The sequence below is a fragment of the Oncorhynchus kisutch genome, linkage group LG5 (assembly GCF_002021735.2).
Source record: "Oncorhynchus kisutch isolate 150728-3 linkage group LG5, Okis_V2, whole genome shotgun sequence".
Lineage (NCBI taxonomy): Eukaryota > Metazoa > Chordata > Actinopteri > Salmoniformes > Salmonidae > Oncorhynchus > Oncorhynchus kisutch.
Genome location: NC_034178.2, coordinates 24,551,422 through 24,576,734, shown reverse-complemented (window position 1 = coordinate 24,576,734; position 25,313 = coordinate 24,551,422). Strand labels below are relative to the sequence as shown.

The 25,313-nt window shown below is 45.3% G+C and overlaps 1 protein-coding gene across 4 annotated transcripts in view; it reads right to left on the bottom strand.

The window, feature by feature from the left end:
* LOC109890794 (rho GTPase-activating protein 15) overlaps positions 1-25,313 on the bottom strand; it is a 60,622-nt gene that overhangs the window by 23,287 nt on the left and 12,022 nt on the right. For all 4 annotated transcript variants that reach the window (XM_020482829.2, XM_031824710.1, XM_031824711.1 and 1 more), the window contains 7 exons: positions 24,451-24,870; positions 22,461-22,647; positions 22,057-22,281; positions 15,795-15,958; positions 6,542-6,601; positions 6,195-6,317; positions 5,922-6,011 (listed from right to left, as the gene is read on the bottom strand). In XM_020482829.2, coding sequence (XP_020338418.1) covers positions 5,922-6,011; positions 6,195-6,317; positions 6,542-6,601; positions 15,795-15,958; positions 22,057-22,281; positions 22,461-22,647; positions 24,451-24,744 — 1,143 coding nt within the window. In that variant the 5' untranslated portion in view covers positions 24,745-24,870. The remainder of the gene's footprint in view (positions 1-5,921; positions 6,012-6,194; positions 6,318-6,541; positions 6,602-15,794; positions 15,959-22,056; positions 22,282-22,460; positions 22,648-24,450; positions 24,871-25,313) is intronic.

Sequence of the window (25,313 nt, the reverse complement as noted above, 5' to 3'; positions counted from 1 at the left end):
CGTGCTGCTGCCTTCAGCGCACATAAAGGCCTACCTTGTTGGCATAAGTTTGATTCTGGGCCACGCCTTTCTGGTACAAGTATCTAAATGCCCCTGATTGACGAGATGTATTTACACATTTCAAACATGGACAGTTCAGGTATATTTTGATGAGAAATGACCATACCAGACACTTTTGGATAATGTAAAATAATTTTAAAAAATAGGCTACACCAACATCACTTTCCATTCATACAAATTGTTGGGTAAATTGGCACAGTAGATTTGCCGTGGTAAACGATTAGGTACTTTATTTCTATATTAGGCTATGGAATGCTTGTCAAATAGATAAATCACCCTTAGTCTGTTCAAAAAGGACTAAGTTGTTCCGGTTAGAGGTGACCAATAATGGTTGTTATTAAGATTAGCTGTGCAGGTACATTTTGCGTGTATTGCGATAATCTAGTGCCATCGATGGTTGCAATAGGCCCCTTGTTATTTTATTATATTACAATACATTCTGTAGGCTACCAGTTAGCCTATCCTACTGTATCTAGGGAGTTTTTCCTAGCCACCATGCTTCTACATCTGCATTGCTTGCTGTTTGGGGTTTTAGGCTGGGTTTCTGTATAGCACTTTGTGACATCGGCTGATGTAAAAAGGACTTTATAAATACATTTTATTGATTGATCCATTGTCACATAATGAAAGGTGTGAAAACCGATAATAGCCTACTGTTTGTGTTTCCCTGGCTGAGTTGATGAGCTGGTTTGTGCCATCAGTTGATTGACAGATGTAGGCCTACTGTAGAACGATACATTTTTCCTTCAGTGTGGATGCTCGTCCACGTTTTATAGCTATGTATAATTTGTCAATATAGTTTGTCTTTGGTATGGATTGAAAATTCATAAAAAATGGATTTTTTTTCTCATTTTGTCTGTCATAGTTGAAGTGTACCTATGATGAAAATTACAGGCCTCTCATCTTTTTAAGTGGGAGAACTTGCACAATTGGTGGATGACTAAATACTTTTTTGCCCCACTGTATATGTGTGCCGGAGTCAGTGACTGTAACCGCTGGACACACAAGCACTGAGGAAACCTATAGTTTATTCTACCTATTTGTTCTCCTTCAACATACAATAAAACAATTGACCCGATTTTTCCAGATGATAAATACATCTACCCCCTACAAATACGTCAATGTATTATAATCCACATAAGTAGCCTGCACGTAGCCTCAAGCGCAGACTGGGACAAGAATTCTGCCTTGGAAGTTTATCCACACCAGCCCATGTCACTGTGCACACCGCCAACTCACCCCCCCTGGCAGGCAACCAGCTATACACACACACACCGAACTTAGACACAGGTAGTAGTGCTGATACATAACATTGACAATAGAGTAAAGCGTTTCTAAACCATTTCTGTACCAATGAGTGGTGAGACATGGTGGTTCTCCTCTTTTTTAACCAGCACATGTTTAAAACAAATACGATATGTAAAAAAAAAACACAACTCACCACTATAACTGTGCCTCTGCTCGTCCCTGTTGTGCTGTCTATCTATCTCAGCATCTTCTCTGCAGTCAGTCAGTCTGCCTGCCTGCCTGCCTGCCGTATACGTTATAAAAGACAAACTAACAACTTAGGCAATATCGCAAATTAGTGTCTGTCATATGTTCCTCTGAATCAACACCTATCGGAATTGTTAGTTACTACAGGGCTCCAGAGTCCAGACTAACATTTTTCACTGGTGCCATTAACTTTTACAGTTGGTGGCATCAACCCATGAGTAATAATTTGATGAAGTCATTCATGACGCTTTATTAAGAAATGTAATAAATAGGCTACCGAGGTCTTCAAGAAATACCTGGTTTCATCTAACACGTCCAAGAAGGAATCCATCACTCAAGATATTTTGATGTGCAACCTCATCCAGTGATTGTCATGAATTTTTGGATTGACAATTATTGACTATTGTTGCTATATTTTACGGTTAAAATAGGACTCCAGAATTATATTTTTGTTTGTTTTGTTCAATAGGTATGAATGACATACATCTTATGTGCGCTAACTAATATCATAGGCTAATTATTTTGTGGTCAACACCTGAGGAAGTTGAAACTCAACACATTAACTTAATTACTATCTCTAAATATTATAGGCTACCCTCTGCTAGTAGCCATGTATTCATCCAACATTAAATGTAATGTCCTAAAGAAATTGCAGTCGTAGGCTACTACCGATGAGACCTATAGGCCTACGCCCTTGCAATGGCTGGTGTGCATTTCCATATCTCAAAGCCATATCATATCTTGGTTGTAAAATAGTTAGTATTAAGCGGAATATTGAGAGATGAGAAATAAAAATTGTACCTACAGAAAGCTGAGACCCTCCTCTTTTTGACAGTGAGAAGGGGACGAAGCTTCCAATTCTGTGTTTTTCCCAAAATTACATTTTGAAATGTTATGCGCTCAGAATGCATTTTTCTCGAGTGCTTGGGGGTAGAGGAGAGTGGCTTGCGCATCACAGCGGAAGAGGCAAAGGGGCAGAACCTTTCATTACAGGAATCATAAGGATAATGCACTTTACTGTTGACCAAATCATGGTTTTAGCGGCCTCAAAAATATTACATTTTGAGTGAGAGGTGAGAGGTGACAATGTATTCTATGTTTATAGGCATCCTTTTAATTTTTTACAATCCATGTTCATGGCTGTCTAAGAGATGACAGTCAGAGCAGGTCTCTTTGCTGATGTCCCGTTTGACTTTGAATGCAAGTTTGCGTGACCTCAGCTCATCCTATCAGAAAACCGTGCCGTACTTTGCCCACTGACCTAGAAGGGTTTTCTGCACTGATCAGCCAATGGCTCATTATAGATTAGAATAACATGGGCCGATGGCCATGTCAACTTTTGCATATTTCTTTAAATATATCTATATTAATTGTGTGTGTCAATTTCGGTCAGCCAACCCAACTAAGAAATGGTCCAGCCCATTTGGCATTTGCCTGAATTGCTAGATGGCCAATGCACCCTTACATAAAGTAGAATGTAGGTAAGGTGTGCATTGTATACACCGCTTCCAGCTGCTCCCTAGTGGTGATTCTAAATATTTGTTTAGATATTCAAATCTTTAAAAAAAAATGTATCAGTTGTTTTATTATGTATCAGTTGGTTTATTATGTATTCAATGCAAACAAATTAATTATTGGTGGCCTCAGTGCCTGTGTGTTCCAACGGTTACAGCTAGTGGAGTAGGCAAAGGTTTGAATCCGGCCCACTGCCCTTTGACTAACCCTTCCCTATCTTGCCTGTTTTTCCAACACTTTTCTATCTCTTCAATAAAAGCGAAACAATTACGAAAGGACTGCCCTAAATCCTTAAAAAAAACTTAGAAGAAATAATAAATCATTGGACAAATAACAATTAGATTGTTAGCACACGTCCAACATAACATATGATTATAAGTAATACAAGGTAGGCTAAATTGATTAAAAGAACATGCACAGACCTAGAGAGCAACAATAGCCAGGTAACACAAACAATCCCCTATTATTGTTTTTCACACCTTTCATTATGTGCCTGGCTCCCAGACGGCGTTTCAATTCAGCCCAAAGGTGTTCGATGGAGTCAGGGGTCTGTGCAGGCCAGTCAAGTTCTTCCAAATCGATCCCGACAAACATTTCTGTATGGACATTGCTTTGTGCACGAGGGCATTGTCATGCTAAACAGGAAAGGTGTGTGGCTGACATAGCAGAATCCACTCATTTGAAGGGGTGTCCACATACAGTGTATGTTCGCCCTCTGGTTGGTATTATCATCGGAACAACTTAGTCCTTTTTGGCAATTCATCCGACATTTTGTATGAATGGAAACTATTGTTGGTGGCATACTGTTATAATAAAAAAAATGGCTATTTATGTTATCCATTAAATACAACTGTCTTTAAAATAAAAATGTCTGTAATGGTAATTTTTTATCTAGATCGGGACGAAAGTCGCCAGGAAGCATTGCGTTTAGAGAGTTGGCGCCAGTAACCGAAAGGTCTCTGGTTTGAATACCCAAGCCGACAAGGTGAACAATCTGTCAATCTGTCTTAAACCTAATTTGCTCCAGGGCTGCCTTACTATGATGGCTGACCTGTAAAACAACACATTTCACTGCACCTATCTGGGACTGCCCATTTTTTTTAAATGTACAACTAAATCAAGTCAATTGGGGGGATTTAGTTATTTTTGCCAGAAGGGCATGGGCCGGAATCAAACCCACACAGACAAGGCCTATATGTGCATGCTGAAGGCAGCTGTTCTAATTGCTAGACCACCCCAGGCCTCAATTGAACTAACCTTAGGATCGCTAGAAACCTTAAGATGTCCTCTGATGGCCCTCATCAGCTCAGCCAGGGAAACACAAACTGTAGGCTATTATGGGGTTTCACACCTTTCATTATGTGACAATGGATAGAGTAAAACGGGTAGCCTAAAGAATATGGACAAGTATGGCCCCACTGGTCCAAATGACTTGACTGCAAACAAGTCATCCAAGTCATCGAGAAAGAGAACTGCGGGTTTTCGATGAAAGTATAAATCACAAATCACAAGGCTCATTTGAATTCCCTGATGTGCAGGAACATATTCCGCAAAAAAAAAGACTCATCAAATGAAGATCGGACATCTGTATATTAAGTGCCTTTTGGGTCAGAGCTTGTTTCTGGATGGGGCCAAAGTGTTACCAAGACAACTTGTGGAGTCTTGGTGCCATGTCTATCCATACAGCTCTGCTTGAGTGTTTAAGGCCTGCGAGACTCTCACTGTCTGCATTACATTATTAAGTAAAAAAAGAAGTACATGGTGAAACTAGGAGGATGTACAGTAGACTAGTTAATAATCCCTTTTTTTTTTAAATGTAGTCTCTCTAACACTAATCTGGAACATGAGGTGTTATTCTGGCTCTGAGCCCTAGATGGGCCTACATTCAAAAATGGTCAGAGTAGGAGTGCTGATCTAGGATGTTTTTCATTATGATCTAAAAAGGAAAAACGGATCCTAGATCAGCATCCCTATTCTGTTACTCTGCTTCTGAGCAATGCTGTCTGGGACGAGACGGCCTACACTGGCGACCAGGAAGTATGGTAGAGTGATTTTCATAGAAATAGAATAACAAGTGACATTAATAAGGGATCATATATTTCACCTACATCGACTAACCGGTGCCCCAGCACATTGACTCTGTACAGGTACCCCTTGTACATAGTCTCGCTATTGTTATTTTACTGCTGCTCTTTAATTATTTGTTACTTTATTTTTTATTTTTTTACTTATCTATTTTTTACTCAAAACTTATTTTGTCTTAAAACTGCATTGTTGGTTAAAGGCTTGTAAGTAAGCATTTCACTGTAAGGTGAAAAGTGACAAATGTGACAAATACAATTTGATTTGATTCACCTGGTCAGCCAATGTCATGGGAAGAGCAGGAGCTCTTAATGTTCTGTATACTCAGTGTATGTCTAGGTAATTATACTGTAGTAGGGCTGAGTGACACTAACTTAGCCAGCTGTACATTTGTATATGGAGATACTTATCTGTGTAATGATTCTGTGATAACGAAATCTTGTGTGTGTAGCTAGAATACTCGAGCAGGAAATAGGGTAGAGTGGCGTTAAGCCAGTCAAAAGTACATCTCTGTGTATTGATACTGCGATGCTCTGATTCTGTGATGATAACATAGCTATGTGACAAGATAACACATCCTCAGGGATACAGTACACCACTCCTCCTCTGAAGCCTCTGGGTGTCTTCAGGCATACTGCTATAGGCCACAAGAAATCAAATGAAGATCATTACCCTGTGCATGCCATACATGCGGTTGAAATTGCAACCATTTGTATAGACATTAGGACAGATACTGTGTGACAGGAAACAGAGCCTGTAGGTGGGCCTACCCTGTGCATGTTGCCATTTCCTGTGCCTGGCATGGGTAATGACAGGTTGTTGGTGTCCTGTGGAAATGTCTGTGGCTGCATCGGACTAGCCTATAGCAGGGAAGAGAGTATAGGTGTTAGTTTCAATGTACATCTGTCCCACCATTTTTAATTGCTAGCAATACTAACATCAGTGTTGATAGATAGACTCTATTGTCCAAAAAATAGTACTGTTTAACAATAAGTGGGCTGTTCTAATTAACATAAGACCCTACTTTCTATTATGTCTGTTACCCAGCTGGGAGTCCGTTCGCGGGCTCTGCGGGGGGGTTTCCAAGACCTCTCCTTGGTAACGGTGTTTGCATAGAAACATCGCCCTGTGCTGGGGTCCGAGTACTGCTCCCATAGGTCCAGCACCTGCAGAGCCACAATGGAAATAAGTGTATTACTTTTTTGTGTCATCCTCTATGATATCATGTGTGCACGTTGTGTTGGCTATGTGATTTTAAAAACAAAAAATGTTGTGAAAGGAACTCAGTCAAACCTAAAAACATATTAGTAAGCCTATTTTAGGTTAAAAAAAACATTATGTTTTTTGCCTCCATCAGAATCAAATGGTGAAATAAACAAACATAATTAACCTGTAGTGGTCGCTGACCGGGGGCCGGACTGGGGGGTTCTTCTTGGCTCCTCCTCTTTACCTGATGTAGGGCAGAGTAGAGAGGAGAACCCGTCCACATCAACATGAAAACGTGGCTTATAGAAAAATGTCCAATGTCTACTACTAACTCTAGTGAATGGGTACATAATGTAATGTAGGATATAGGAAGCCATATATTGCACTGAAATAGATTGAAAAGTAAAGAACATCATATGGAAAATCATCTTTCCATGAAAGCTATAGTAATGATGCTATAGTGATGAAGCTATAGTGATGATGAGGCTATAGTGATGATGAGGCTATAGTGATAATGAAGCTATAGTTTGAGTTTATTTTTATTTTTACAGGGACAGTGCACATTAATCAACATTTCAGTAAAAGTGCCGGTTTTAGCCAGCCGGCTAATTTTCAACCGCAGTCCCTGGGCAGGTTATTAAAAACAATGACAATATAGACAATAGCAACATAGAACAAGCAAGACATAGCAACATAGGACAAGCAAGACATAGCAAGACATAGCATACAGACAGAGCAACATAGGACAAGCAAGACGTAGCATACAGACAGAGCAACATAAAACAAAAAGCAGCAAGACAAAATTCATAAAAGCAACAAAGTGTTTCCACACCTCACAAGCTACAGACAACAGACAACATGGAGAGCAGCAACACACAGCTAGGGACCATGTTCACAAATCTGATTGACCTTTAGCCATGTCTTCAAGCATTTTGTGAAAGTGTGATATGTGGTGCAGTTATGTGTGTCTGATGGCAGTGTATTCCAGACATGGGAAGCTCTCACAGAGAATGCAGATTTACTAAAGGTGCTTTTCCTTAGGGGAACTATACAGTCACCTCTCATGGCAGACCTTGTGGATCTGCTGCCATATGTCTGGGTTTTCTGTTTAACAAAAATATTGAGTGGAGGGGGAGCCAGGCCATTGAGGATCTTGAATACAAGACATGCGTCGGTGTATTGCACAAGATTTTCCCAACTCAAGAGCTCATGCTTTCTAAGGATGTGACAATGATGATGGCTATTGGGCTTCCTATCAAGCACTTTGAGAGCCTGTTTGTAGACAGACTGAATAGGTTTTAATGTTGTACAGCAAGCTTGGGCCCAACTAGTCAAGCAATATGTTAAGTGGGGGAGTATCATAGATTTGAAGTACAGTTTTGCTACCTCTGTAGTCAAACAATTTCGTATAAATCGGAAATTAGCTAGGTTGAATTTGGTTATTTGAATTACCTTTTTCACATGCTTTTTAAAAGAGAGATTGGAATCAAGTATGATGCCAAGGTACTTAAAATTGGATACCACCTGGAGCTTCTCCCCTGACACATAGACATCTGGCTCAGTAGCATCTGTTGCCCTCTTTGTGAAGAACATGCAAACAGTTTTTTTCACATTGAGATGCAAACACGAGTCACTGAGCCACTTTGTAAGCCATTACAGTAGTGAGTTCTTGTGCAGCTTGTTGTTTGCTCTTTGCATGCACATATATCACTGTATCATCTGCATACATTTGAACTTCAGACCCAGTACAGACAGAAGACAGATCATTAATGTACAGGCTGAACAGGAGGGGCCCCAGTATTGACCCTTGGGGCACGACCACATCATAGCTACGAGTGGGCGACAGCTCATTGCTCACTCTGACACACTGAGTTCTGCCTTCAAAGGTATGATTTCATCCATCTCAAGGCATCAGGGGAAAAGTTGAACTTGGACAATTTTGTGATGAGAATCTCATGGTTAACAGTATCAAAAGCCTTCCTTAGGTCCAGAAACACAGCCCCAACAGCACCCCCTTTGTCCATCTTGGACTTCACATTTTCCAGAAGAAAGCAGTTGGTGATGATGAGGCTAGGCTACCTGGGGTGGCAGAGCGCCGAAAGGTTGCAAGATCGATTCCCTGAGAAAAAAAAAGGTAAAAAAAATGTGTTGTTCAACCCTTGAACAAGATGGTTAACCCACTGTTCCTAGGCCATCATTGAAAATAAGAATTTGTTCTTAACTGCCTTGCCTGGTAAAATAAAATAAATACAATGCAGCTTTACCCCCCAATGTTACATAACTATAGTCTTTCTACTAATGATGGCTGAGTGGCATTTGCAACCTATAGATTACACCAGTGTTTCCTAAACTAGGGGGATTTGAAAATGGGGTTATGTCAGAAGCCATTTGTAATAAACAGAGCAGTTTCAATTTTCTTCCTACAGATGTGGCTCTATCTTTTGAACCGTTTAAGCTACAAAATATTATGACCACATCACTTAAAGATAATGCACTTGTTCCTGAGAGTCTTATCTGTCTGTTTCCCTCTACAATGCCCACAAGCCGTACAGGACTCATTAGAACAGAATGGACAAGACCAGGCACCAGTAGTTTGCAAACCCTAGAAACTGCTGCACTTCCTTTTCCCGTGGTGGGAGTCGGCCAATTACGGCTGAAATGCGGTCACTTTCCATCTCCACCCCTGACGTGGAAATGCGGTACCCTAGGAAGGAGATGGACTGTTGGAAGAACAGACATTTATCAGCCTTGAAGTACAGGTCATGTTCCAACAGTCTACCAAGCACCCTGCGCACCAGGGACACATGCTCAACGTGGATATGCGGTACCCTAGGAAGGAGATGGACTGTTGGAAGAACAGACATTTATCAGCCTTGAAGTACAGGTCATGTTCCAACAGTCTACCAAGCACCCTGCGCACCAGGGACACATGCTCGGCGCGTGTAGCGGAGTATATCAGGATATCATCGATATACACCACTACACTCTGCCCGTGCAGGTCCCGGAAAATCTCGTCAACAAATGCCTGGAAGACTGATGGAGCATTCATCAAGCCGTACGGCATGATGAGGTACTCATAGTGCCCTGAGGTGGTTCTAAATGCCATCTTCCACTCGTCCCCCTCCCAGACACGTACCAGGTTGTAAGCGCTCCTGAGATCCAATTTTGTGAAGAAGCGCGCCCGTGCATTGACTCGATTGTACTGGCGATGAGAGGCAGCGGGTAGCTGAACCTCACAGTAATCTGATTGATACCTCTATAGTCAATACACGGGCGCAGACCTCCATCCTTCTTCTTCACAAAAAAAAACGAGAGGAGGCAGGTGAAGTGGAGGGCTGAATGTATCCCTGCCCAAGGGATTCGGAGACATATGTTTCCATAGCCGCCGTCTCCTCCTTGGAAGTGCTGCGTCTACCAGGAGATGTAAAGCACAATTCCCCCACCGATGGGGTGGTAATTGAGTCGCCTTCTTCTTACAGAAGGCGAGAGAGATAAATCGGCATATTCTGAGGGGATGAGCACGGTGGAGACCTGGTCTGGACTTTCCACCAAACCCCTACCCACCTCCCTGAGCATTCTCGTGACCACCACTTGAGAACCCTCTGTTGCCACGAAATAGTGGGATCATGACAGGCCAACCAGGGTAGGCCAAGCACCACAGGAAACGCAGGAGAATCAATAAGGAAGAGACTGATTCTCTCCTTGTGACCCTCCTGCGTAACCATGCTTAGTGGAGCCGTGGCCTCCCTAATCAGCCCTGACCCGAATGGTCGACTATCTAGGGGGTGCACAGGGACGGGCATATCCACAGGAACAAGGGGAATCCCTTGTTCCCTAAACTATGTGTAAATGAACGATAAATAAAATTCCCAGCTGCGCCTGAATCTACGAGCGCCTTATGCTGGGAATGCGGGGAAAACTCCGGAAATTTGATAAACACATACATGTGGGCAACAGGGGGCTCTGGGTGAGCCTGGTGCTGACTTCACCTGGGGTGACATGATAGTGCCCTGCCTGCTGCCTCGACTCCCTGAGGAACCTCCCCAGCACCGACCAGCGGTGTACCCTCTGCGGCCACAGATGGTGCAGGGAATGTCCCCTCCTCCGGTCGCCCTAAGCGCAGCACCTCCCAGCTCCATGGTGGTCGGAGCGGAGATGCTGGGGGATGGAACTGACAGGCCCTGATCCGGACATCCGCGGGTAGCTAGCAGGTTGTCCAGCCGGATAGACAGGTCCACCAGCTGGTCCAACCTGAGGGTGGTGTCTCGACAGGCCAACTCCCGGCGGACATCCTCGCGCAGACTGCACCGGTAGTGATCGATAAGGGCCCTGTCGTTCCATCCCGCGCTGGCGGCCAGGGTCCGGAAGTCCAATTGCGAAATCCTGCACACTCCTTGTCCCCTGCCTCAAGAGGAACAGACATTCACCCGCCGCTCGACCCTCAGGCTTGGGGTCGAACACTGCCCGAAAGTGGCGGGTGAATTCTGCGTAACGGTCCAACGGCCCACTCCAGGGCTTTGCCTGAGAGGCAGAAGATGAGGGCGGACACGCTCTCACGTCCCAAAGGAGACGGGTGGACGGTCGCCAGGTAGAGCTCCAGCTGGATTAGGAACCCCTGGCATCCGACACCCGTCCCATCATACTCCCTCGGGAGCACGAACCGAATCCCACTGGGACCGGGTGAAGAAGGGGTGGACAGTGGGGCCTGCTGTAGTGGGGCTGATGTAGGTGCTGGACGACCTCCTCCTCTCCTGCTGACTCCATTTATGGTGAGGGATTCTGTAAAGGTCCTGTGTGTAGCTGGTGTAGAGAGTCAGGCGCAGGACAGCAGACATGAGTAAACAACGTACTTTACTCAAAATGTCAAAAAAATACTAAGCTACATGGCGAGCCCACAAAAGCGGACCGATGTACAATAAACAATCACTCACAAACACAACACATGGGGAACAGAGGGTTAAATAATAAACAAGTAATTGGGTGAGTGAAGCCAGGTGTGTAAGACAAAGACAGAACAAATGGAAAATTAAAGTGGATCGGCAGTGGCTAGAAAGCCTGTGACGTCAACCGCAGAACGCTGCTCAAACAAGGAGGGGGACCGACTTCGGCAGAAGTCGTGACAACCCAATTAAAAAATAAACATTGGCCATTGATTACATCACATTTTCTTACATGGTGGAGTCACAATTTTTTTTAAATATCAAAACAGGGTCACGGGCCAAAACATTTTGGAAACTCCTGGATTATACTGTATAAGACACGCACGCGCACGGACACACGCACACACACGGACACATAAGACTGCTGTGTCAGTAGTGTACTCCAGGGGAATGCACTGAGGTCTAACATTCTGAGCACTGAGGACAAACTAGTTTTAAATAATAAACTAGTTTTGTAATAGCACGTAATACTGCATCTCTATAAATACTAAAAATATCAAGAGAGAGGCTGGATTCATGTTCAATTACAAACATTGGAAAACAGAAAGGAAAACATCGCACACTGCTGCTCATGCTCCCAGGTGATATTTAATAAGAACGTTTTGACCCTTAGGTCTTCATCAGGCATCCATATCCCAGGTGGGGGTGGAAGGTCCTATATATAGGGGCAGTACTCAGTGACATCACTTCCTGAAACAGGAGGTAACATATTTTAATTTATAACATAGTTTCACAATGTAAACATTATACGTATCAAAATATATGATCATGCATCAATTAGGATAAACATTTTTTTTTACATATTGAAACTATAAAAACGGTTTAAAGTCAAACTCCTCTTACGGCCAAGAAGAGACAGTGTGTTGAGCCTGTGGATCCAGAAAGATTCCCATTCGAAGAAGTTTCCTCTCAATGTCACCTCCCCTGCGTGACAGCTTGACCATTTCTATTCCAATGTATCTCAGAGAGCTAATAGGATGTCCAGCTTGTACAAAATGAGCAGCAACCTGATTTTTTTCAAGTACAAAACAATGTCATTGTTCACTGAACTGTGCATGTTTAAATGCATGTTTACGCAACAATCCTTTTGTGTGTGTGCGTGTGTTTCCTGTTTCTTAATCTGTCGTGCACTGGGGGTAAAGGAAATGACTGTGGTTTCATGGCAATGACGTGTGTCACTGCTGTTTTACCTTCAATTGACAGGAAACACCTAAATCTGACTCCAACCTAGGATTGCAGAGGATGGGTATATTACTGGAATCTTTCTAAGTTTACCAGTATACTGGTAACTTTCAGGTTTTTTGGGGAATTTTATGAGAGGACATCTAGTGGCCTTTTGGTGTGCTTCAGATTATCACAGGTGTCTTATCTCTGGAACTCTGTGTGGCCTTATCACATGTAAAATATTTAAAATAATTAAAATAATATTTTTTTTTAATTGAGAAAAGAAATTACAAAGCTATAAAACATTTTCCTAAATATAAACCATCAACTTGAATACAATGATGGGGTTTAGCATGAAATATCCTTTACACACTTATTTATTTGACTATGTCAATATGTCTTTGTTGTAAATGTTTTGATGCCTGCCCCTGACCCTGAGCCTGCCCTCCGTCCTGCACCTTTGCCCCGCCTCTGGATTACCGACCTCTGCCTGAACCGACCCTGAGCCTGCCTGCCATCCTGTACCTTTGCCCCACCTCTGGATTACCAACCTCTGCCTGAACCGACCCTGAGCTTGCCTGCCATCCTGTACCTTTCCCCCACTACTCTGGTTATCGAACACTGCCTGCCTTGACCTGTCGTTTGCGTCCCCTGTTGCTGTAATGAACATTGTTACTCCGACAAAGTCTGCATCTGGGTCTTACCTTCAAACTCAAACCTGAAAGTACGAACTGGCCATGACTGACCCAGCAGACCCGGGCCAGCTGCGCGATGCCATATCCTCCCAAGGAGCCACCATCGGGAGGCACAAGGAACTGCTTCGTGGCATTATGGAGGGGGACCAAACGTTGGCTGAATGACATGACCGGGCATTGGGCAGTTTGCTGGAGCAGTTCCACGGGTTGTCTGGGAGGCAATCTACCACGGTGCTAACCCCACAGCCCCTCAGTATCCCAGCTGATAGCAGCTCCGTCTCATCGCCCACTCCGCCTTCTCGGGAGCCCCGTTTACCCAACCCGGAACGCTTCAATGGAGAGTTGAGCACCTGTCGGGCATTTCTAGCTCAGTGTGCCCTCTTTTTCGAGCTCCAAAATAGCTCTCATGACACTGATATACGGGAGGTCTCTCGCCTGGGCTACTGCTGTATGGGAACAACAGCCGACCATATGCGTTAGTCTGGAGGTGTTCGTGGGAGAGGTGAAGAAGGTTTTTACGCCCCGTTCTTTGGGAGAGAAGCTGCCCCGAAGCCAATCCAGCTTTGGCAGGACTCCTGCAGTGTGGCCGACTATGCGGTGGATTTCCGTACATTGGCAGTGGAGAGTGCCATGTTCCTGCACGGCGTCTCGGAGGAGGTCAAGGACGAGATTTCTGCTTGGAAGTTACCTATGGATCTCGATTCCCTCATCGCTTTGACCATCCGAATCGATGGGCAACTACAGGAATGACAGAGGGAGAGGAAATTCGACTTCCTCACATGTCCAGGGATCCCACCTTGCCTCAGAGTTATCCCGGAAGTCCCCGACAATCCCGTTGCCGAGAGAACTCGAGGCTTCCCGACCTTTCCCGAGATGTGGTACCTTCAGGCATTTGGAAATTGCTCCCAAGGATGGACCAGACTTGTTGAGGTCTACAATTTGGTCTTGGCTGATTTCTTTTGAATTTCCCATGATGTCAAGCAAAGAGGCACTGAGTTTGAAGGTAGGCCTTGAAATACATCCACAGGTGCACCACCAAATGACTCAAATTATGTCAATTAGCCTATCAGAAGCTTCTAAAGCTATGACATCATTTTCTGGAATTTTCCAAGCTGTTTAAAGGCACAGTCAACTTAGTGTATGTAAACTTCTGACCCACTGGAATTGTGATACACTGAATTATAAGTGAAATAATCTGTCTGGAAACAATTGTCTGGAAAAATTACTTGTGTCATGCACAAAGTAGATGTCCTAACCGACTTGCCAAAACTATAGTTTGTTAACAAGAAATTTGTGGAGTTGTTGAAAAACTAGTTTTGATGACTCCAACCTAAGTGTATGTAAACTTCCAACTTCAACTGTATGTACAGGGGGTACTGGTACCGAGTCAATGTACAGGTTAGTCAAGGTCATTTGTACCTCTGTAAGGGTGTGTGTGTGTGTGTGTGTGTGTGTGTGTGTGTGCATGTGGTGCATGTAAAGTATGTCATGCATGGCCAGTAGCAGGTGTTCACTTAGGGGCAGGAGGGCTCATTTGAACCATGGCAGATTTACATTATTGTGGAGCCACAGAGCTAGTAGACAGCTATTGCAAAAAGCTTTCAGCCTCTTCTGTGCCATTCTGGGAGATGGCAGGACTTTTATTGTGGCTTATATTAAGACAACATTAACATTCCCGTGTGTGTGTGTGTGTGTGTGTTTTGAGGGAAAATAGGAGCATGTGACATGGATGTTGCTCTAATCCTGCTTACTGAGCTTAGAGACGACAGAGAGAGAGAGAGAGAGAGAGAGAGAGAGAGAGAGAGAGAGAGAGAGAGCGAGAGAGAGAGAGAGAGAGAGAGAGAGAGAGAGAGAGAGAGAGAGAGTGAAGAAAAGCCCTTGGGAGAGAGAGAGAGGGGGAGAGAAAAGAGAGGGAGGAAGGAGGCGCAGAGATGGATCGAGGGATAATAAGTAAGAGAGGAAAGAAAGAGAGATAGCCCATCCAGAGACAAGAAAAATACAGGGCTAGATGTCAACTCTCATAAAATCACAACATTCATGTTCACTCACAGAGTGGCTTTTTGAATGCCCTCCAAAAACCATCCCGCCTGGACTCTAACTTGGCAGTGGCTGATTCTTGTTTTAATATGAATGGATGTTGGCTCTAACAAAAAGCTAAATGGTTTATTTGTTATCACAAATCAACATGTTTGTTTTACCACAACCATCATCAGTACCTGTTGAAGGATTATCTCGGTCGGCACCCAGAACCTAATCTCACTTGTGCTATAGCCAGCTACTCGATGCAATGGTATAATTAGTCTATCACGAGAGACTAGATTAGGGACAGCTAATATAGCCTCATCATTAAGCCATACATGGAATAACAACGATAGAAGAGTTGGCAACAGCACATAGGTGTATGGTATGAGACTAGTTATAACTTCACTTTCCAAATGATGTACATATGTATCTGAAGTAGCATAGCTCTAGTCTCTCTGTCCGTGTGTCTTTCTGGAGTAGCATACAGTACCTGTCTGTGTGTCTTGGTGTGTTGGCCAAGGCTATCTGAAGTAGCATAGCTCAACCTATGCCTCTTGTCTGCGTGTTTCCTCTCTCTGTGTGTGTCTGTATCTTGGCCCACTTGGCCCAGTCTTACCTGCAGATGGCTGTGTCTGCGGGCGGCCTCTGCCATTTCCCACTGGCTGAGGGACTTGGCAGCACCTCCGATGGGCGTGCTCCATCCACTGAGCCCCATCTCGAGCCCCATTTCCCTCACCTCGATCTCCTCATAAGGGTTCGGCAGGTTGCTGGAGCTCTTACCTAAAGGACCAAAGTGGGAAAAGGGTAATCAGGCTCTATGTATTATCCTTAATCATTTTAATGTCATGCACGGTGCATTCAGAAAGAATTCAAACCCCTTGACTCACCTACTGTTTTAGCTAGCTTTCCCAATTCAACACCTGTGATTACTGTATGCCTCGCTGTATGTCTCTCTCAAATGTCAATATGCCTTGTATACTGTTGTTCAGGTTAGTTATCATTGTTTTAGTTCACAATGGAGCCCCTAGTTCCACTCTTCACGCCCCTGATAACTCCTTTGTCCCACCTCCCACACATGCGGTGACCTCACCCATTACTACCAGCATGTCCAGAGACACAACCTCCCTCATCATCACCCAGTGCCTGGGCTTACCTCCGCTGTACCCGCACCCCACCATACCCCTGTCTGCGCATTATGCCCTGAATATATTCTACCATGCCCAGAAACCTGCTCCTCTTATTCTCTGTCCCCAACGCTCTAGGCGACCAGTTTTGATAGCCTTTAGCCGCACCCTCATACTACTCCTTCTCTGGGTGATGTGGAGGTAAACCCAGGCCCTGCATGTCCCCAGGCACCCTCATTTGTTGACTTCTGTGATCGAAAAAGCCTTGGTTTCATGCATGTCAACATCAGAAGCCTCCTCCCTAAGTTTGTTTTACTCACTGCTTTAGCACACTCTGCTAACCCTGATGTCCTTGCTGTGTCTGAATCCTGGCTCAGGAAGGCCACCAAAAATTCAGAGATTTCCATACCCAACTATAACATCTTCCGTCAAGATAGAACTGCCAAAGGGGGCGGAGTTGCAGTTTACTGCAGAGATAGCCTGCAAAGTAATGTCATACTTTCCAGGTCCATACCCAAACAGTTCGAACTACTAATGTTGAAAATTACTCTCTCCAGAAATAAGTCTCTCACGGTTGCCGCCTGCTACCGACCCCCCTCAGCTCCCAGCTGTGCCCTGGACACCATTTGTGAATTGATCGCCCCCCATCTAGCTTCAGAGTTTGTTCTGTTAGGTGACCTAAACTGGGATATGCTTAACACCTCGCCAGTCCTACAATCTAAGCTAGATGCCCTCAATCTCACACAAATCATCAAGGAACCCACCAGGTACAACCCTAACTCTGTAAACAAGGGCACCCTCATAGACGTCATCCTGACCAACTGGCCCTCCAAATACACCTCCGCTGTCTTCAACCAGGATCTCAGCGATCACTGCCTCATTGCCTGTATCCGCTACGGAGCCGCAGTCAAACGACCACCCCTCATCACTGTCAAACGCTCCCTAAAACACTTCTGTGAGCAGGCCTTTCTAATCGACCTGGCCCGGGTATCCTGGAAGGACATTGACCTCATCCCGTCAGTTGAGGATGCCTGGTCATTCTTTAAAAGTAACTTCCTCACCATTTTAAATAAGCATGCTCGTTCAAAAAATGCAGAACTAAGAACAGATACAGCCCTTGGTTCACCCCAGACCTGACTGCCCTCGACCAGCACAAAAACATCCTGTGGCGGACTGCAATAGCATCGAATAGTCCCCGTGATATGCAACTGTTCAGGGAAGTCCGGAACCAATACACGCAGTCAGTCAGGAAAGCTAAGGCCAGCTTCTTCAGGCAGAAGTTTGCATCCTGTAGCTCCAACTCCAAAAAGTTCTGGGACACCGTGAAGTCTATGGAGAACAAGAGCACCTCCTCCCAGCTGCCCACTGCACTGAGGCTAGGTAACACGGTCACCACTAATAAATCCATGATTATCGAAAACTTCAATAAGCATTTCTCAACGGCTGGCCATGCCTTCCGCCTGGCTACTTCAACCTCGGCCAACAGCTCCGCCCCCCCCGCAGCTCCTCGCCCAAGCCTCTCCAGGTTCTCCTTTAACCAAATCCAGATAGCAGATGTTCTGAAAGAGCTGCAAAACCTGGACCCGTACAAATCAGCTGGGCTTGACAATCTGGACCCTCTATTTCTGAAACTATCTGCCACCATTGTCGCAACCCCTATTACCAGCCTGTTCAACCTCTCTTTCATATCGTCTGAGATCCCCAAGGATTGGAAAGCTGCCGCAGTCATCAAAGGGGGAGACACCCTGGACCCAAACTGTTACAGACCTATATCCATCCTGCCCTGCCTATCTAAGGTCTTCGAAAGCCAAGTCAACAAACAGGTCACTGACCATCTCGAATCCCACCGCACCTTCTCCGCTGTGCAATCTGGTTTCCGAGCCGGTCATGGGTGCACCTCAGCCACACTCAAGGTACTCAACGATATCATAACCGCCATCGATAAAAGACAGTACTGTGCAGCCGTCTTCATCGACCTTGCCAAGGCTTTCGACTCTGTCAATCACCATATTCTTATCGGCAGACTCAGGAGCCTCGGTTTTTCGGATGACTGCCTTGCCTGGTTCACCAATTACTTTGCAGACAGAGTTCAGTGCGTCAAATCGGAGGGCATGCTGTCTGGTCCTCTGGCAGTCTCTATGGGGGTGCCACAGGGTTCAATTCTCGGGCCGACTCTTTTCTCTGTGTATATCAATGATGTTGCTCTTGCTGCGGGCGATTCCCTGATCCACCTCGACGCAGACGACACCATTCTATATACCCGTCTTTGGACACTGTGCTATCTAACCTCCAAACAAGCTTCAATGCCATACAACACTCCTTCCGTGGCCTCCAACTGCTCTTAAACGCTAGTAAAACCAAATGCATGCTTTTCAACCGGTCGCTGCCTGCACCCGCATGCCCGACTAGCATCACCACCCTGGATGGTTCCGACCTAGAATATGTGGACGTCTATAAGTACCTAGGTGTCTGGCTAGACTGCAAACTCTCCTTCCAGACTCATATCAAACATCTCCAATCGAAAATCAAATCAAGAGTCGGCTTTCTATTCCGCAACAAAGCCTCCTTCACTCACGCCGCCAAGCTTACCCTAGTAAAACTGACTATCCTACCGATCCTCGACTTCGGCGATGTCATCTACAAAATGGCTTCCAACACTCTACTCAGCAAACTGGATGCAGTCTATCACAGTGCCATCCGTTTCGTCACTAAAGCACCTTATACCACCCACCACTGCGACTTGTATGCTCTAGTCGGCTGGCCCTCGCTACATATTCGTCGCCAGACCCACTGGCTCCAGGTCATCTACAAGTCCATGCTAGGTAAAGCTCCGCCTTATCTCAGCTCACTGGTCACGATGGCAACACCCATCCGTAGCACGCGCTCCAGCAGGTGTATCTCACTGATCATCCCTAAAGCCAACACCTCATTTGGCCGCCTTTCGTTCCAGTACTCTGCTGCCTGTGACTGGAACGAATTGCAAAAATCGCTGAAGTTGGAGAGCACAGCTATGCTTTATCTTGGCCAGGTCGCAGTTGCAAATGAGAACTTGTTCTCAACTAGCCTACCTGGTTAAATAAAGGTGAAATAAAAAAATAAAAAAAATAAAAAGACTATCATTTTGTTACGTTACAGCCTTATTCTAAAATGTATTACATTAATTTCTTTCTTTATCAATCTACATACAATACCCCATAATGAAAGAAAAAACAGGTTTTTAGACATTTTTGAAAATGTATTAAAAATAAAAAAACAGAAATACCTTATTTACATAGGTTTTAAGATGCTTTTCTATGAGACTCGAAATTTAGCTCAGGTGGATCCTGTTTCCATTGATCATCCTTGAGATGTTTCTAAAACTTGATTGGAGTCCATCTGTGGTAAATTCAATTCATTGGACGTGATTGGAAAGGCACACACCTGTCTCACAGTTGACAGAGCATGTCAGAGGAAAAACTAAGCCATGAGGTCGAAGGAATTGTCCGTAGAGCTCCAAGACAGGATTGCTTTCGAGGCACAGATTCCAGAAGGACAACCATCTCTGCAGCACTCCACCAATCAGGCCTTTGTGGTAGAGTGGCCAAACGAAAGCCACTCCTCAGTAAAATACACATGACAGACCACTTGGAGTTTGCCAAAAGGCACCTAAAGACTCTCAGACCATGAGAAACACATTTCTCTAGTCTGATGAAATTAAGATGGAACTTTTTGGCCTGAATGCCAAGTATCATGCTGTGGGGATGTTTGCTAGCGGCAGTGACTGGGTGTTTAGTCAGGATCGAGGGAAAGATGAACGGAGCAAAGTGGAGATCCAAGATTCACCTTCCAACAGGACAGCGAGCCTAAGCACAAAGCCAAGACAACGCAGGGTTGGCTTCGGGAGAAGTCTCTGAATTTCCTTGAGTAGCCCAGCCAGAGCCCGGACTTGAACCCGATCTCTAGAGAGACCTGAAAATAGCTGTGCAGTGACACTCCCCATCCAACCTGACAGAGCTTGAGAGGATCTGCAGAGAAGAATAGGAGAAACGTCCCAAATATAGGTATGCCAAGCTTGCAGCATCATACCCAAGAAGACTCAAGGCTGTAATCGCTGCCAAAGTACGAAGTAAAGAGTCTGAATACTTATTGTGGTGTACCGTGGACAAGCCACCAGGGAGAGACCCGTCGGAGGGGACAGGAGCTTGAGTGTGGTAACGCTCGTACAAGCCCGCCTGCTGGCCCTTCCGACCGACCGTGGTGAGGAGATGTCCATCTCCTGTGTCCACGTCGACACCAAGCGGTATTCGACCGGGTAGGCCACCATCGTAACGCCACAAAGAAGCTGACAGACGGACGAGAGCGGGGACGGACTGGCGTCTGCGCAGCCCGGAAGTAAGCGTTTGCCTACCGACCCGGAGTTGGGGTCCAACGGGGCGCCGGAACCAACCTTACCTGGTGAATAACCTGAGGAGGAGCCCATGCTCCCCCTCCTCGATTTTGAGGGAAACACTGAGACACCTGCCCTGATCCCCCTGAGGGGACAGTTCGGGACCACCCAGTGGGAGGATCTGAACTTGAAAGCCGCCGCAGCCCAAGTGATAGCAGTGGATCATGGCAAAAAGCACACTTCCGGAACCCGCTGGTACCCCTACCAATCGTCAGAGTGCCGTTTGAACGCATCGCCGTGGACATAGTGGGCCCCCTGGTAAAAACGGCCCGAGGACACCGGTACATCCTGGTAATAGTGATTATGCCACCCGATATCCCGAGGCCATTCCCCTATCGGCGGCAGTCTCCAAGGGAATCGCCTGGGAGCTGTTCCACCTGTTCAGCCAGGTGCGCATCCCGAACGAGATCCTGACCGACCAAGGTACCAAGTTCATGTCCCGACTAATGAAAGCGTTGTGTGCTCTCCTACAGATAAAGCAGATCCAGACTTCTGTCTTTCACCTGTAGACTGATGGGCTCGCAAACGGTTCAATAAGACGCTCAAACAAATGCTGCGGAAGGTCATTGAGTGGGATGGGAAGAACTGGGACCAGGTACTACCCCACCTAATGTTCTCAATCCGAGAAGTGCCCCAAGCCTCCACTGGGTTTTCCCCTTTTGAACTCCTCTACGGGAGGAGACCACGCAACCTACTGGATCTCACCAAGGAGGTGTGGAAAGCCCAGCCGACCCCCTTACGCAGCATAGTGTAACACGTAAAAAGAATGAGGGAGCGGATGACAGGCATATGGCCAGTGGTAAGGGAACATATGGAGAAGGCCCAGCGTGCCCAAGCCAAGATCTACAGGTGCTAGTTTTAATCCCCAACTTTGCGGCTATAGGTTCCCCCCTTATCGATCTGACCAGGGCCCGCCTCCCAAAAACAGTGAAGTGTCCGGATGAGGTTGAAGCGGCATTCAGGCACCTGAAGGAAGCCCTGTGCTCCCATCCGATTCTCATGACATATCACATTGTGGAAATCTGAAAAATCAGTTTTTGCTTTGTCATTATGGGTTATTGTATATAGATTGATGAGGGGGAAAACAATTGAACCATTTTAGAATAAAGCTGTAACATAACAAAATGTGGAAAAAGTCAAGGGGTATGAATACTTTCCGAATGCAATGTATGTGTTGTTGTCTCCGGCTGGAGCAGCCTTCTATGTAGTCCAAAAAAGAAAAGGCGATAGCGCCACCCATAAAAGGCCACAACAATTGAAGCATTAAGACCATGAAGTCAAAGCCAGCCTTGTACTGTATGTACTTTAATTATCAAGAAAAATCTTACTTCGGGGGATGGGGGCCGAGTGGCCCATGGGGGTCTGGGGGCACCCAGGGACCATCAGTTGTCCGGTGGAATAGGTAGCAGTGTTGGAGGGGAGCTTAGCGAGGGGCATGGTTGGGAAGTGGCCCCCTCCTCCTCCCAGACCTGGGGTAGGGCTGTGACAGTTGACTCCTCTGAAGGCACTGTGAGAGTTGATGTCCTCCATGGAACGACAGAAGGTTTTGGGCACTGTTGTGGAAGGAGAGGAGAGGGAGAAGAGTGAACGAAATAATATCGATGTGTGTGTTTATTACATGTTTGTATTAGCTAAGGGACCATGGAGATTAATTGACCGTATGACACAGAAAACACACACACAACCCCACCCCATTCCACCCCCTCCCCGTACTCACCCCACACCCCCGTACCTGAGTACTGGTAGTTAGAGCAGGGAGAGAGAGATGACCGGGTCAGGAGTCTCATGTTGCCGTGGTTTGACATATTGTTGTTGACATGTTGTCGTACTGACGACAGAGGAGTGATGGGCACCTCCACCACATACGTAGCCGGGACATACAGGGGTTTGGCTTTACTGGCTGCCCCAATCCTCCGAACCTGGTAATAAAAATATATACACTGAACAAAACTATAAACGCAAAACACAACAATTTCAAAGATTTTACTGAGTTACAGTTCATATAAGGAAATCAGTCAATTGAAATAAATAAATTATGCCCTAATAAATGGATTTTACAGATATGCATCTATTAGTCACAGACACCTTTAAAATAGTAGTGGCGTGGATCAGAAAACCAGTCAGTATCTGGTGTGACCGCCATTTTCCTCAAGCAGTGTGACACATCTCCTTCTCATAGTGTTGATCAGGCTGTTGATTGTGGCCTGTGGAGTGTTGTCCCACTCCTTTTCAATGACTGTGTGAAGTTATTGGATATTGGCGGGAACTGGAACACGCTGTCGTACACATAGATCCAGAGCATCTCAAACATGCTCAATGGGTGACATGTCTGGTGTGTATGCATATATATATATATATATATATATAGATAGATATGCCATAACCATAACTACATGTACATACTACCTCAATCAGCCTAACTAACCGGTTTCTATATGTAGCCTCGCTACTTTTATGGCCTAGCTACTGTATATAGCCTCTTTTCACTGTTGTTTGATTTCTTTACTTACCTATTGTTCACCCAATACCTTTTTTGCACTATTGGTTAGAGCCTGTAAATAAGCATTTCACTATAAGGTCTACTACACATGTTGTATTCGGCGCATGTGACAAATAAACTTTGATTTGATTTTATTTATGCCTGCCCATACCATAACCCCACCACCACCATGGGGCACTCTGTTTACAACGTTGACATCAGCAAACCGCTAGCCCATATGACGCCATCTGCCCGGTTCAGTTGAAACCGGGATTCATCCATGAAGAGCACACTTCTCCAGCGTGCCAGTGGCCATCGAAGGTGAGCATTAGTCCATTGAAGTTGGTTACGACGTCAAACTGCAGTCAGGTCAAGACCCCGGTGAGGACAACGAGCTTGCAGATGAGCTTCCCTGAGATGGTTTCTGACAGTTTGTGCAGAAATTCTTTGGTTGTGCAAACCCACAGTTTCATCAGCTATCCGGGTGGCTGGTCTCAGACGATCCCACAGGTGAAGAAGCCAGATGTGGAGGTCTTGGGCTGGCGTGGTTATACATGGTCTGCAATTGTGAGGCCGGTTGGTGTATTGCCAAATTCTATAAAATTACATTGGAGGCGGCTTATGGTAGAGAAATTAACATATATTCTCCGGCAACAGCTCTGGTGGACATTCCTTCAGTCAGCAATTGCAAGCACATTCAAAACTAGAGGAATCTGTGGTATTGTGTTGTGTGACAAAACTGCACATTTTAGAGTGGCCTTTTATTGTTCGCAGCACAAGGTGCACCTGTGTAAAGATCATGCTGTTTAATCTGCTTCTTGATATGCCACACCTGTCAGGTGTATGGGTTATCTTGGCAAAGGAGAAATGCTCACTGACAGAGATGCAAACAAATTTGTGCACAAAATTTGTGCACAAGCTTCTTGGGCCTATGGAACATTTCTGGGATCTTTTATTGCAGCTCATGAAACATGGGACCAACACTTTACATGTTGTGTTTATATTTATGTTCAGTATATATGCCATTTAGCAGATGCTCTTATCTAGAACGATTTAGGGGCAAATCCTAACGTTCATTCCAGTCAAATTTTCACGTAGCTTCCATTGTATGGATATACATGACTAAGTTTAAATTTGACTTAAGTGGAAGTAAGGATTTTCCCAATACATTTTATAATATGCAATCCCAGCTGGATTCCTAGCACCACGCTCGTACCAAACGAGCCACACAGGACGTCCTTACCTGCCACCAGTCAGTGTTCGTCTTCCTGAGCAGAATAAACCGCTCCCCTTCTCGGATGCAGACCTGTCGTCCATCTGCCCCGCGGTACTGGTAGTCATACTGAGCCTCCAACACCACTGTGCCACTGGGGACGCCACACACAGTAGGCACACTCACACTGCTAACACTGCTGCTCACACTGGCACGGCTCCCCCTGCTGGACACACTGCTCACACTGGTAATACTCCCTCTGGTGGAGGCTGAGGGCTTGGTGGGTGAGGCTATTGGGGAACGGCGCCAGCTGCCTGACAGCATGGTGGATGGATGGACTGGGGCTCAGTGGGGGGTGTTGGGGACAAAGGGAAGGGTGGCGAGGGTGGGGTCACAGGTGACACTGGCACGGGGTAACAGCGATGACTGTTGCCAGGCCAGCGCCATGCTCTGAAACACAAACAGAACAGAACTGGGTTAAATGTAAATATGGACAAAATATCCATATTTATATCCAAGCATCACATATCCACACCATTTAATATCATCATCTCAGACCCCGATATTAAACTTAGATCTCTATACATTTACATGTTAGTCATTTAGCAGACGCTCTTCTCCAGAGCGACTTACATGAGTAATTAGGGTTAAGTGTGTTGCTCAAAGGCATATCGACAGATTTTTCACCTAGTCTGCTCTGGGATTCAAACCAGCGATCGTTCGGTTATTGGCCCAATGCTTTTAACCGCTAGGATACCTGCCACCCCTATACAAGCCCTTAATACACAACAAATCTGTGTACTAACCGGCAAACAAACGTTACGGATCCACACCATTTCATCGCATAATATAAACAGCAAGTAGTAATTATGTTACAAAGCAATTGTATTCTA